The following is a 13,650-nucleotide window of genomic DNA, read 5'->3' on the forward strand; positions in this document are numbered from 1 at the left end:
ATTTCTGCTTATTCTTAAACTTCACTCTTCTGATGCTGTCTTTTTACGAGGCCATGCCTTAACTTTTTTTTTCTTTTCCCCTACTCACAGTGATCTACTTTTATAGACTGATCTGCAAGCGATACGGCCATGTGCGACCCGGAAAGGCGAATAGAGGATGATATAAGGGCTTTTTCTCAAGGTTCTATTGTTTTTTTAATTTCTGGTGCCAAAATTTGCTTAAACGGCCGTCTGCATTCTGGAGTGAATAATGTTTTTGGGTTCCGTTGTATCCATTTGTTTTTGTCTGCCTTTTTGAAGATGGGGATATTGATCTATCCCTCGTTCTTTTTCTCTTTTTACTATTCTTCTTACACTCGCGCCGTCTGGTTTACACTTCTTCCTGATGACTCGACTTTTCTTCGTCTTTGGTTAGCGTCATTGAGTGATCTGTAATCAGAGGTATACAGGCCCAGGGAAAGGCCTGAAGTTGCTTGCTTGCTTGCTTGCTTGTGCTCATTGTGGATAGCTATCAATGAATCGGAACGCAATCAATCTATCATGACATAACAAATAAGAAATCTATGGCACGCTACCAAAGTCCCACAGACCACAAAGCTTCATTACAATTCTCAGAACATAGCTAGTAACGCCTTTCATCTACTCCAATCATGCACACAATGCTTTTAGTTTCTTTTGTATCTCTCTCATTCCCTTCAATTTTAGATCTATGTACAGTACAAGGGACAACAATTATTTTGGAAGTTGAGGGTGGGTATCTGCTTATCACATGCTGATCTAAGAAATCTCGTTGCCAGGATTTTCTTAGATAGTGTGATTCGTTTTTCTTTCCCGACTTATCCCGATGATTTTTTTCGTCGGAAGCCTCTAGGATGAGAGGCGGGTGGACATGCAGATGATGATGATGGATAGTAGCAGGATCCACGTGGCCTGTTACACCGTCTTCTGCATGTCATGTCATATCTCTGCTCGTAGATAAGATAGACATGAGATGACTCTAGTATCGCCCAGCAGGAGGAGAGAAGTGAAGTGGGAGGTGGGCGTGCATGTTTTCTGGGAACCGGCCATGTAGGTAGGTAGGTGATGAAGGAGATGATGGATGGGGGAAGCAAGACAAGACAACTGTGTCTGTCTTCTGCCGGCTGTAGGAGAGCCCTGGGGAGTATATATGTATGGTATATATGAACTGCCAGTGCTCAGGAAGGGATTCTCGACTTGTTGCCAAATCACATCTTCCGGAAAGTGTTACCCGAGGCGCTTCGGCGCTCCTTAGCCTTGAAGCTGGTGTTGTTGGTGGGAGCAGTAGTGGCCGGGGCCCTGTTCTGCTGCTGCCGGGACTTGCCTGCAGGCTGGAAGGTGACTTCTCTCTCACCGACGACACCTCTGCGACGGGTGGGTTTCTGGCGAGACTGCATGTTCTGGGCGCGGGCAGCGAACGAACGATCGCGAGTAGCGCCGACGCCGGACGAAGAAGTGACTTCCATACGGGGTTGGCGGCCGTTAGTGCGCTTGTAGGAGGCCGTGGAGATCTTGCCGGAGGTTGCTGGCTTGGTGAATCTTTCGGGCTCGCTTTCGGACTCGGAGTCGTCGGAGCTGGAGCCGGGGACGTCGTCAATCGCTTCCTGCTCGGCGGCGGTGAGACCGCGCTCTTTTCTCGGGGGCTGGTCGACGGATGTGCTGGGGTTGAGGAGCCTGAATTCGTGGGAGTTCTCGTCGATGGCGAAGTCTTCGTCTTCGAACAGTTTGGCGAAACGGCTGTCGCCCAGGAGGTTCTTGCCGGGCTCTTCGGCGGGTGCTGCTTCTGCGGCGGCTGGTGCAGGGGCGTCGACCATGTCGTCATCTCCACCCTTTTGTAGGACGCGCTGGGCTCTGCGACGCTCGTTCTTCTCTTCCATGGTGAGGAGCTTCTCGGCCAGTTTCTTGTTGACCTTGACGGCGGCCTTCTTCTTGCCGCGGATACGGCTCTCACGCTCCTTGTCGATCTTCTCCTTAACACGCTTGGCACGTTCTTCTTCCCAGATGTATGGGTTGGTGATGAGGCGGGCTTCTTCGTATAGCTGCTGCGCCACAAAGTAACCGTGCATGTAGGGGCGGAGGAGGCTGGTTCGGCCGATCAGGTGGTCCAGGTTCAGGGTCTTCAGCTGAGGAACAGTCAAGAACTTGAAGTTGTCGTAAACAGCGCCAGTCTGGCCGCTGCTGAAAGCGTTAGGATCGTTGGGGTCTTCAGCCATCTCCTCAACGAGGTTGTCCAGGAACGAACACCATCTGGGGGCAGGACCCAGTTGCGGGATGAAGAACGAGTGCTGTTGGCGACCTTCGTTAGCAGTCAAGAGCATACCGCTATCCTTGCACCATGCGACCGAGTTGATGTCGACGGCCGGTTCAACGGATGTCCAGGGTTTTCCATCACGGGGGTCCCAGATTTTGATGATTTTCTTGTCTGCGGACATAATCTTCGGGTCCAGAGTCTGCTCGCGGGTGTGTGTTGATGGCTGTAGGAACTTCAAGGTGTGGATAGGAAAGCCGTATCCCTGGTCCTTCTTAAGTAGTGGTACGGGAGACCGAAGATCGTAGAGGTGAATAAGACCGTTCGAAGAACCGGTTCCGAGGGTCAGGCCAGAACGGTGAAATTCCAAGGCCGTGATCTCGTGCCGGGGCTCATCAGGGCCAGATTGAGTGGGTGGCAGCAAGATTCCGGCTCTGCCCTTTGCTCTGGGATCCCAAAGCTCTACCGTACCCAATGTAGTACCGAACGCAAGAAGGTTGTGACTGTCCTCAGCAATCGCACCGGTGTTAACCGCGCCGGTGTTGATACCACCCTGTAAGGTACCACCACCGCTAGAAGTGAAATCGTCTCCACCAACATCGACTTCGAAACTGCGCATGTACCGACCAAGTTCCAGGTTCAGGCGGAAAACCTCTCCCATGCCATCCGAGTTAACACCGACCGAGGGAATTAAGGCTTCGGTTGATTGACGATCGTACACCAAGTCACGGCCGTATCTGGGAAGTCTCGTAGTGTAGTGGCAGCCTTGCGGGGTGTGGAATTCGAGCGATCGGTCGGACTGCAGGTGAAGGGATTTGGAGTAATCAGAGGACAACAGAAGGAAAGTAGTGTTCAGGGCTACTGTATGGCGAGCCCATGAAAGGGAAAGTTGCGGCAGGTAGTGGGTATGAATCTGGGGCTTGTATGTTCCTGCGCGCGAAAAAAAAGTCAATATTACAAAAATCAATGGTAGTCTGGAAGATGGTCCTACCTGTGCTCATGACCCATTCGCCATCTTCACTGACACGGACGCATTGACTTGCTTCTTCGAACTCAAAGTCCTGTAGTAGTTCGATGCGGTTCGCATACTCCGGATCATTTTTCAAGCTGCGCTTTCTCCGACGCGCAAGCCACTCTGGCAGAGGGCGCGCAGTGTTGGAGCCGGAGATGGTATAGACGGGAACCTCCGACTGATTGGAGAGCTTCATGGCGAAGGGCTGAGAGAGAAAAGACCAGCTTGAAGCGCAGAAGCTGAACCAAAGGGAAAAAAAGGCGATACGAAAAAAAGTTCGCCGATAGCGATAGCTGGGTCCACGTGACGCTGCGGGTGTCGATCACGCATGATTGGCTCTCGCGGGCCGAAGCAACCTCCGTTGGGTCTCGATGGCATCGCATCTTCTGCTGTTCTGCATCTGCCTCGCCTCGCCCGGCTGCCATTCGGTCGTTTATCAAAGCTCGGAGCATATCGCTGAGTCTATGGCACCTCTAGTCTAATACTTAAATGTGCCTCTTTCCTCCCGGTATTCCTTGAAACCCGCGAGCTTTCCCCCCCCCCTTCTCCCAATCCAAACCAGCGATGGCATCTCCGAGCCTATCTATCTACTGACACCTGTTGCATTATCCCAAAGTCTCCAAATAGTACTATGGGCGGCTTGTTGAGACATGATCCTTTTCGCGCATCTTGCTGGAAATGAATCCTCTTTCAGTTGTACTATCTTTCCTGGCTAGAAATACAAAACAGCCGGTGTCTCCTTGGGGACTATAACTGAATCATGGACTTTCCCGGAGGGTCCATCACCAACATACGCGCCATTGTAGGTTCCTTTTCCCTCCTCAGGAAGATACCGGTAAAGCCCCTAACTTGGTATCTTAGGATGGATTCTCCCATATTTACTGGAGAATTTACACCGACGATCCTGGCGAGTCGCCAAGTAATGGCTACGCCATCCTTAAGCATCTCAGCCGTCTCAAGGACCTGGAGCTCCAGTTAAGGGACCGAAATTGCTTGGTTTCAAGCTACCCCAGACGATTATGTTTATGGGTCTTTTCTGCTACTCCTGGCTTTGAAAGCCTATCACCGCTATCTCCGAATGATGGCAGAGACGATTCAGGTCGCCTCGCCATTGGCTCGGCTACTCTTAAAGGTGTGTATGCGCTTGATCATTATACTCCTCAACTCTCACATTGATATTGGCTTCTGACAATGTACCACAGTCTCCTCTTCTGGCAACGTTTCTGCGTTAGATCTAGTCAAGAATCTCTCGACGGAAACACAAAATGCGTCGGGGACCGCGGCATCACAGAGGCCGAACGCCATGACACCTTTCGCTACTATTTACGCATCATTCATTTCGGCCGTCAGTGGAGCAGTTAGCCTCCAACTAGTCCGGCAACGCAGCGCAGTTCCCCTCGGCTCACGTACTCTCTTTACCGTTGTTGAAAAGAGTGGCTGCGACAACTCTCACGTTTCCAAGAACGACCTTGCTTTGGCACCGTCCTTAACTACGCTTCAGATCCAGCTGACATCTGCCGGAAAGCTAACAGTAGCTCTACAGACCGTATCGCAGGCTGGCTTGACGCGGTTGCTCACACCGGAAGAAGTCCCTGCGAGCATACCCGACACTCCACCGGGCACTGACCTCTGGCTATCTCCAAGTGGGTCGATTGCCAGACTTGTCGCCGCTAATCCGCCCCAGCTGAACGCAGGATCCCCGTATCCGTCTAATGTTGGGGGTCCAGGGAATGAGAAGTCCAGCCCGGCAACTCGCAAACAGTGGAAGGTCAATGTGCTCTGGTGGCTTTCCAATTTTGGTCTTCCTGTGGATGGCATCGATGAGGAAGCTTGGGTTGAAGTTGAAGTTTGGGAACCATTTTACTCTAGACTCGCTGGGGAAGTTTGGCGGCCCAGCGAGGAAGGCGCTTCCATGCTTCCCCTAAAGCGGATTCTTTGGCCAGCTATTTACTGCTTCAGGAGAACGAAATCAGCATCTTCAGAGTTCTATGGTGAAATGGAAGGTGTCTCATCCATGGCTGGTGACCCTCTAGATTTCGCAGAGAAATGGCGTGTAACAGAGAAACTTAGCTTTGCCGAGGCGAGCCCTAAGCCTCCGTCTGTCCATCAAGAAGCGCCGACTAGGGATCAGGACGCATCATCTCCCGATCTACTTAACTTGCCCGATGGGATCGAAAGCCTTTCTCGAGCGTCGCAGTATCCTGACCTTCAAACTGCTAGTCTTGTATACCCGACACCGCCTGATGGGGCCGCCGCAACAGGCCTAAATCCCATGGTTACTTCCGATACCTTCGCGGATGACATTGAGCAAAGCTCGAACTTTATGCAACAGGACAGGCAAAATCATCATCGTCAACTCAGTAAAGAGAGAACTGGAACGGATGTGATAAGCTTTGGCCCGTCGGCAGGACTTGTGGTTGGTTCGGGCCTATACGATACGAACGACGACGATGATTTATTCGGAGATATCAATGAGAAAGACTTTGGCACCAAAGGAATTACCGATGCTGATTTCAGCTTCTTTGACGACCCAGACTTCGACCGTGGTGGTGTTGGCGAACAGGCTGAAGCAATTCAAGAATTATCTGGGTTCATGGATACCGATGAGCCCGAGATCCAACCAACTGTGGACGGCCAGGTTTCACCTGAACAGACACCAGCCATGAATATTGCAAGTGCTCAGTTGAGTCCTGTGGCCGCTACAGCAGACCTGCAGCCCGAGAAAACTCCCCAGGAGGCCAAAGCACCTGTATTTACGCCTCAGGAGAACAAACCCCGAACAATAAGCCCTCCCTTGAGCCCGGTGGAGGTCAAGAAGATCCTGTTCCCGGAGTCGCAACCTGAAAGTCAACGGCCTGCCAAGAAAGGGCAGGGGCCAGGTTACTACAATGCAGTTGCTTTCAAACAAAACATGTCCCTCTGGGACCAGAAATACGGCGCTGATGGAAAGTTTGGATTCAATCTTCGTGGGATTGAAAGGAACAAGGGGCCAGACACCGTCACAAGCGACATCCCAACTGTTGGCCTTCCACGTCACAGCGGAAAGATGAAAAGCGGCACGTCAAAGGATCCCGACAATTGCGGATCCCCTTATAGTGAGGAGATGCAAGAATCATCATCGGATTCGGACATGAGCAGCAGTGTAAGTGCCGACAGTGATGAGAGTGCCTCTGAAAGTGGCCTCTCACCTGCCACATTTTCCACCAGAAAAAGGAAACGTACTCGCTCCAATTCGGGAACTTCGTTGGCTTTATCCCAGGACAAGTCAACTGTCCGGACTGGTCAGGAAACTGCTGCCCAGAGACCGGAAGACTCGGTATTCTTGGGAAACTTTCTCTCTACCTTTTCTGACTGGTCGATGGCGGGCTACTTCTCCCTGGCACAGAACCAAGTCTCGCCAGTGCTTATTCGCAAGGACATACAGGTTCAAATTGCTCAGTTATTGGTTGACCAAGTGACGCAATCATCTCTGGACCATAAGATAGATGGAACCCTTGGTCTGCTTGATTATGCTGATGAGGTGTGCTCTCCCGAGACTCTTCAAGGTGATGCAGCTTTCGTGAGCGGAATGGAGCGACTGGACCTGAACAGTTTTGTTACGTTGCAAGATCCCAATGCGCTTTCGCCTTCGTCATCCAACGGTGCCAACCCGCGTCAGTCCTCTCAACGTAGAGAGACTGGAAAGGGCACCATAGTGAAATTACCCCCACCGCACTTGCGCGTGCGCCGGGGGAAGGATTTCCTGGAGACACTACCTCCGGCGATATTCTTTTGGGAGACTTTCGGGCTGGAACCTGCGCATGGGCAAAAGGACATTCTCGCCTATTGCATACATCCTCATTTTGCTGCTGGAGCAGCCGACACATTCTTAGAGCGGCTTGGACTGGTGTACTCAGGCTGCAATCTTGGCGAGCATTGTCGCGGCGAAAGTTCCAATGTCTTCGACCGTGGACTGGGCTCCTGGAACATCAGTCCATCAGCAGACTCACGTTACTCCGAGACCATACAGTCACTCAAGACTATTTGTGGAGTGCTTGGTAAGCCATATCCGACAATGTTAAATTTGCTTATTCTGACTGAGATAGGGTCTGCGTTTTTGAGTACTCCGCCAAGCAAGGATAGCAACATTGTAGTTTACATAGTGAATCCTTTTGCTCACGCCGCATCATTGGTGGATATTTGCGCTGCATTCTGGTCTCTTTTCCAGCAATACATCGCGGAAGCTGACAAGCAACAGACACGACAGCTGAACGAGCTTGTTCTTCAGATAATCCCCATGGATTTTGTTACTTCGGCCGAATCTCTCGTTGTTCCTCCCCAGGCCGAATATTTGAACCTGGCCCTCGAAGTGTACAGCCGATGTCCGCCTAAATCGTCCGAGGTGGGCCCGGTGAATTGCGCACCGCCGGTATTGCTTGCAGAGCCTATACCTAGATCTATTGGCTTCAAACTGTCATCGGAGGGTTCGTCGCCGCTGCAGGAAGGCAAGCATCTCCATATTGCTTGTTCCCGAAGTCTGGATCAACGTTGGATGAGTGTGGCTTGGTCTGATAACTTTGGGGCACTTCAACGGAACATGTCATATTGCCTTCGCTATCGTAATTCTGTTGCAGCTCGGCCTCTCCCGGAGGTACGGGGTGAAATATGGAAGGCAACAAGGGATATCATGGATACGATACAGACGCGCTGGAAGGTCATCATTGTCAACACTGACCCTGTGGATCAGGAGGAGGTTGACAGTAAGCGTACGCCCCATCTTTTGCCGGTTCAGAGCTAACAGATTAAAAGCGTGGACAAATTTTGCAGATCAGTACGGCAAGGCTAGGTCCATGACGCTGGATCTGGTGATCTTGGGCGCGACCACTCCTCCTGACCTACATCTCGAGCCGCCTTATCTCCCCATTCCCTTCAGCATGTTCAATCAGCAGCCTTCATCCACACCTGTTGCTACACCGAACCTCGGCGGCGGTGTCTCTTCGCCGGACCAGTTCGGTACCGCGCCCACACCCCCGGGTGGCTGGGGTGCACCCGCGAATGCCTCCACCCCAACGGATGCCCTCCCGGAGGTTGATTCCGAGTCTCTCCTTACGGATATCTACGATGAGACATGGGGGGTAGTGTTATCACATCGTCTCAACAGCTCTCTGCATCAGACGGAGTATCGTCCCGCATTGGCAAGCGGGTACCTTCTTCGCAGGAAGGGCTCTACTGATGGAGATGGCCTATATACTATGAGTGTCAATATACTCTTTGCACGGCGTTGCCCATCTTCATATGATACTCTCCTACGGGAGATTCTGGGTATGTATCGCGACCTCGCAACCCTGGCCAGAGCCAGGGGTACGCGCACTGTGCAGCAGGGCACATTACCGTGGCATGTGGCTACGGCAATCAAAGCCCAAACTCTTCTCAGCTATGCATTGTGATCTTTTTTCATGTTGTTGGCATTATACCATGTCTGCGGGTCGAGCGATCATGTGGCGTTTAGGGGAACACGGCTGGCTTCTTGCTTCATGTGTTCTACCTGATTTCTCTTCACTTATGTACATAGTTTGTTTTTTTTCTCGGGCAGAATAGGTTATACCACTACGCAGGATTGTTTTGGATTTGGACCGGGCGGAAATGTTGAGTATGGGTTTGGAATAGAGGCCGGGGCATGCATCTTTACATATTTATGGCGAAATCTAGCAATGTAATACCATATGGCAATGTGCTATATTATTGAGATACTGGGTCAATTCAACTGTATGATCTTAGTTCACCCTCTGGAATTGTTCCGTTTCGAATTGCTCCCCGGTGCCGATATATATTTCAGCTCGGGTGGTAGTAGGATCATGATAATTGCACGTCCTGAGTCATGACCACTAGGGCGAGTACATGCGTCCATATCGACAAGATCCCCGATAGCATCTACATACACACCCAAATAGGCCAATAACCCATATGCCCGACACTACGCATCTCGAGTTCCTATTTATCGTGAACACAAGCCCCATCATGCGGGTATAGTATAGCCTTACAGAACCAAACCCCACCAAATTACTGCTGTGTATGAAGATAATGCATAAATTGGTAGAGTGCTATGCAATTACTTCCGCAATATTCAACAACAACATATAATGTAACCATCAATTGTGCCTTCATACATTCGCTACCTATCACTTAAGGCTTTGGGCCTATTGGCCAAGGGATATCTATGCAAATAAACGTGCTGTCTTCAACAAGAATCCGATATGGTGTAGTGGCTAACATCGCCGTCTCTCACACGGCAGCCGGGGGTTCGATTCCCCCTATCGGAGCTTAAACAGTTCTTTTTGTTTTTTTCCCCCTCCACCTACCACATCATCTTCCGCTTCAGATCAACCAACTACATGCATCACTCAATAAGTATTATTATTCCTATCCCATGCCTGTCCTCGATATCTAGATATACATCCCCAATCCACGTAGACTAAACCTACAAGGTCCCCAATCACCAAGTACCTTGTAATACATCAATCAATCCGTTCCCTCCGCTGCATGGTAAGATGCAATCACATGACCTCTTATCTATCTAATCAACACCCCGATAACCACCATCATCCAAATCCAAAAAAATTTCAGGCGCAGACCAGCACCACCAGCAATCTTCCTTCCCTCCAACATAAATATCACCTCAATCTACACATACGTCTAACGAGAAACAACTCCCAACAAACCCCTTAATAACAAATCCCTCCAATTCCTCCCCACCAACCACACAACCACCACTACACCCACCTCCGACCCCGCCCCACCATATCACAACCAAAATGGCCACCACCCAACAACCCCCCCAAACAGCAACCCAATACCTCGACCTGGGGATAACCCTCGCGATCAATGCCTGGCCAGCCCTCACATTGGCCGTGCAATCTAACTGGGGCGGCCCGACCTCCTCCGACAAGCGCGACTGGCTCTGCGGCGCCATTTCGGAGATGATCCAGGAGCGACCCGAAACGGACGCCGAGGATCTCGAGGACGTGCTTATTCAGGTGATGAACGATGAGTTCGATGTCGTGGTGGATGATGAGAGTGCCGGCATGGTTGCCGTGCAGATTATGGAGATGAAGGGGCAGACGGAGAAGGGCGAGTTCGGGGCCATCCAGGAGATGTGGGAGAAGTGGCAGAGTAAGAAGGGTGCTGCTTCGGGAATTGAGGGGTTCAAGAGAGGGGAGGACCAGGAGGATGGTGATGATAGTGAGGAGGATGAGGATGAGGATATGGAGATGGATGATGCGCCGGCGCCGGCGTTGGTGAGGGCGCCGAGGGAGAAGGTTGAGCCTGAGGTGGATGAGGATGGGTTCATGACTGTTGTTTCGAAGAAGAGGAGGTAAATTTCTGTTTTTTATATTCTTTTCTTCTTTTAATGATGGGAATGTTTGTTCTTCATTGGTATTGTTAAAAGTTGTTTGTTCGTGCTGGTGCTGGTTGATTCCCCATAGAATAGACGCCTTGTTTCATGTATTCTGGCTGTTTGTCTATGCTACAGCTGTGTGATTCATGCGTGCAGTGAATCTTTTTGACTATCCAAATCATGAAAAGCAGTAGAATGCGTGAAATGATAGCAATGAGAATTTTATTGCAAAACCAACAAGCAAGGGAATGCAAAATCTATAGGAAAGGAGCAAAGGAGCAAAAAGGAATAAACGGAACATCAAAATTCATCATCATCAGCAACAACCAAACCAGGCTGCTATTGGGATATCATCACCGAGCCTTTTCCCACCCATTCCTCCCGGCTGACAGTCGTAGCTCGTTAAACATCGCCGTTGACCACCGTAGGGACTGCTATTTATAATGAAAAGACATTCACACTTTACGCCTGCGTCGCCGCCGCCTCTTCGGCAGAGATGAGCTTGGTAATCATACCAATGGCAACAGTTTGACCCTGGTTTTGTATATGAGCATTGTTCTATGAATGGCACTTTGACAATGACTGCTTACCTGATCACGCAGAGTGAACCGACCCATCTGGTTGTAGTCCTCGAAGCGCTCGACACAAACGGCACCAGCAGTGCTCGTCACCTCGATACGAGCAATGATGGTCTGACCCTTGGCAGCGAAAGGAGGGGGACGCTTGCTGCGACGTCCAGTGCCGGGCTCGCACTTGTGCAGCAGTGCCGCAACAGTAACTTCTTCGACAGCAGAGTGCACGTGCATCACGCAGTTGTAACCAGCCGTGAGAATGCTCTTCAGGTCAAGAATCCTGATCTTGGCCTCGAAAGTCTTGACACAGTTCACCAGACGCTTGGGAGAGCAGAGCACGAATCCGGGCAGGATATCCTCCTCTTCCACGCCACGGAGACGAAGACGGACCTGGTCACCGCAGGTACCGGTGGGGATTTCGTCCTCAGTCTCACCATAGAGTGCAGCAATTTCGACCTTGGTGCGGTTGGGCATCATGATGCAGCTGCCGTTCTTCTTAAGCACACCAGACTCGATGCGACCCTCGACCATGGTACCCATATCACGGTACTTGGCACTGATGGGCATCATGAAAGGTGCGTTAATCTTACGCTCGGGCACCTTCATGTCCGACAGGAACTCCAGAAGGGACGGGCCGCCATACCAGGGAGCAAGGTCCGTGGGGACGCGGTCCTTGATACCCGTCGTCCTCTGGGCAGAGATGGGCATGAAGAAGAGATCGCTCTTCTTGTAGCCGAGGTTCTCCAAGAACTTGCCCACCTTGACGGTGCATTCGTCGAAACGAGCCTTGCTCCACTCAACGGTAGGGTCGTCCATCTTGTTAACAGCGACGATCAGGGTCTTGACACCGGTGTTTCGTGCAAGCAGGGCGTGCTCACGAGTCTGACCACCCTTTTCGAAACCGGTTTCGTATTCACCCTTACGCGCGGAGATAACGAGGACACCGACATCGGCCTGGGAAGCACCACCAATCATGTGGTGGACGTAAGACTTGTGACCGGGAGCATCCAAAATAGAGAAATGTCTCGTGATAGTGCTGCCGTCGGCGGCTTTGACGGGAAGTTGGAAATGAGCACGGCCAACCTCAACAGTCTTACCCTTGGCACGTTCCTCGTTGGTCAGATCCAAGGCCCAAGAGAGGTACCAGGTCTCACGACCAGCCTCCTTGGCGTCCCTCTTGTACTTCTCCAAGGTACGCTCGTCCACCATACCGGTCACGTAGAGGATGGATCCACCCAGGGTAGACTTTCCGGCATCGACGTGACCGATGAAGACAATGTTGACATGCTCCTTCTTCTCACCATAGATTTCCTTCAGAGTAGCCTCATCGACATCGGCTTGTTGCTCCATGGCGACAGCGTCGGCGTTACGAGCAGCCTTGGCAGCCTCGCCGCGAGCAGGGCTGGATCTTCCAGGGCTAGAGCGACCCGAGGGGGTAGGGGACGACTTGCCGCTGGCGGCAGCCTTCGAATCGGCCTTCTTCTCAGTCTTCTCGATAGCCTTGGAAGCCGTCACCTTAGCGGCCGCCTCAACAGCGGCAGCACCCTTGGTATCTCCAGGTGTAGCGGCACCCGAGGTCGAAGAAGGCGTGCTCGAGGTGGGAGCGGGGGAGGGGGTGCCGATGGAAAGAACCTTGGTCTTGGGAGCGGCGGGGGAGTTGCTGGCACCGCCAATAGACAGGACCTTAGCCTTGGGGGGAGCAGCGTTGTTGGATGCGGCGGGCTTCGGGGCGGGCTGAGCGGGCTGGGCGGCAGCGGGGGCGGCGGCAGCTTGACGGGGCTGCTGCTGCTGCTGCTGCTGGTAGCCACCGTACTGCTGGTTGTAGACCTGGTTGTTGTTAAAGCCACCAGGCTGTTGAGCGTAGGCGCCGTATTGAGCGTAGGCCTGCTGTTGCTGGTCATAAGGGTATCCACCGTAGGCCTGCTGGCCGTACTGGCCATACTGCGGGTAACCGCCACCGTAGGGCTGGTAGGTCTGTCCAGGAACGAAGGAAGCAGCACCGGGGGTGAAAGTGGCAGCACCAGGGTGGAAAGAAGGAGCCTGGGGCTGAGGGCGACCTTGTGCGTTGGGGTTCAAACGAACGCCCTCAGTCTGTCTGGAGAGCTCATCCTCCCAGGAATCGGGGGTCTGGTCGGCCATGGTGTATGTGGGGAAGACGCTAAGAGAACGACAACAAGACAAACACCAAGCAAAGTCCCCGATATATAAAAAAGGGACTGGTCTAAAAGAAGAAGAATAAGAAGGTGGGGGGGAGGAAGAAGAAGAAGAGGAGAGCGAACAATGAAAGGCAGAGAGCAACGCAGCGGCAAGTGAGGGGCGTTTTTCTTTGCGGAGGCTCTCATTTTCTCTTGTCCGCCTTTGAGTTGATTTTGCACCCCGCTGACTCAGCTGCGCCTCCCCGCCCCCGCGGCTGTGGCGTCTGGCG

At 52.0% G+C, this 13,650-nt stretch overlaps 4 protein-coding genes and 1 non-coding gene across 5 annotated transcripts; 3 read left to right on the top strand and 2 right to left on the bottom strand.

The window, feature by feature from the left end:
• Positions 1-1,226: 1,226 nt before the first annotated feature.
• BO87DRAFT_383816 (WD repeat NOL10/ENP2 family protein) lies at positions 1,227-3,474 on the bottom strand (the record flags this gene model as incomplete). Its single annotated transcript, XM_025624670.1, has 2 exons — positions 1,227-3,196; positions 3,258-3,474. The coding sequence occupies 2 exons, from the start codon at positions 3,472-3,474 to the stop codon at positions 1,227-1,229; spliced, it is 2,187 nt and encodes a 728-aa protein (XP_025482842.1).
• Positions 3,475-3,686: 212 nt separating this feature from the next.
• Positions 3,687-9,011, top strand: BO87DRAFT_328236 (uncharacterized protein). The gene is made up of 5 exons (XM_025620210.1): positions 3,687-4,080; positions 4,140-4,410; positions 4,481-7,315; positions 7,364-8,017; positions 8,067-9,011. The coding sequence occupies exons 1-5, from the start codon at positions 4,039-4,041 to the stop codon at positions 8,702-8,704; spliced, it is 4,440 nt and encodes a 1,479-aa protein (XP_025482843.1). The 5' UTR covers positions 3,687-4,038; the 3' UTR covers positions 8,705-9,011.
• Positions 9,012-9,505: 494 nt separating this feature from the next.
• BO87DRAFT_t86 lies at positions 9,506-9,577 on the top strand. The gene has a single exon. It is a non-coding gene; the product is annotated as a tRNA-Glu (tRNA).
• A 123-nt stretch (positions 9,578-9,700) lies between these two features.
• BO87DRAFT_373756 (pre-rRNA-processing TSR2 family protein) lies at positions 9,701-10,920 on the top strand. Its single transcript, XM_025622627.1, has one exon. The coding sequence runs from the start codon at positions 10,070-10,072 to the stop codon at positions 10,631-10,633; it is 564 nt and encodes a 187-aa protein (XP_025482844.1). The 5' UTR covers positions 9,701-10,069; the 3' UTR covers positions 10,634-10,920.
• BO87DRAFT_373757 (translation termination factor GTPase eRF3) lies at positions 10,681-13,544 on the bottom strand. Its single transcript, XM_025622628.1, has 2 exons — positions 11,244-13,544; positions 10,681-11,187 (listed from the first exon to the last, which is right to left on the bottom strand). Exons 1-2 carry the CDS (start codon positions 13,362-13,364, stop codon positions 11,116-11,118), a joined length of 2,193 nt encoding a protein of 730 aa, XP_025482845.1. The 5' UTR covers positions 13,365-13,544; the 3' UTR covers positions 10,681-11,115.
• Between the last annotated feature and the right edge of the window lie 106 nt (positions 13,545-13,650).

This window comes from Aspergillus neoniger (assembly GCF_003184625.1).
Source record: "Aspergillus neoniger CBS 115656 unplaced genomic scaffold BO87scaffold_6, whole genome shotgun sequence".
Classification (NCBI taxonomy): Eukaryota; Fungi; Ascomycota; class Eurotiomycetes; order Eurotiales; family Aspergillaceae; genus Aspergillus; species Aspergillus neoniger.

What these genes read in the sequence shown, in the direction of transcription:
- BO87DRAFT_373757 (XM_025622628.1), bottom strand. Translation starts at nt 13,364, where the DNA reads ATGGCCGACCAGACCCCCGATTCCTGGGAGGATGAGCTCTCCAGACAG. An exon ending in GGTTCACTCTGCGTGATCAG is followed by an intron (nt 11,188 to 11,243) that starts GTAAGCAGTCAT and finishes ATACAAAACCAG; the next exon opens with GGTCAAACTGTTGCCATTGG.
- BO87DRAFT_328236 (XM_025620210.1), top strand. Translation starts at nt 4,039, where the DNA reads ATGGACTTTCCCGGAGGGTCCATCACCAACATACGCGCCATT. An exon ending in TCACCAACATACGCGCCATT is followed by an intron (nt 4,081 to 4,139) that starts GTAGGTTCCTTT and finishes TTGGTATCTTAG; the next exon opens with GATGGATTCTCCCATATTTA. An exon ending in TGGCTCGGCTACTCTTAAAG is followed by an intron (nt 4,411 to 4,480) that starts GTGTGTATGCGC and finishes AATGTACCACAG; the next exon opens with TCTCCTCTTCTGGCAACGTT.
- BO87DRAFT_373756 (XM_025622627.1), top strand. Translation starts at nt 10,070, where the DNA reads ATGGCCACCACCCAACAACCCCCCCAAACAGCAACCCAATACCTCGAC.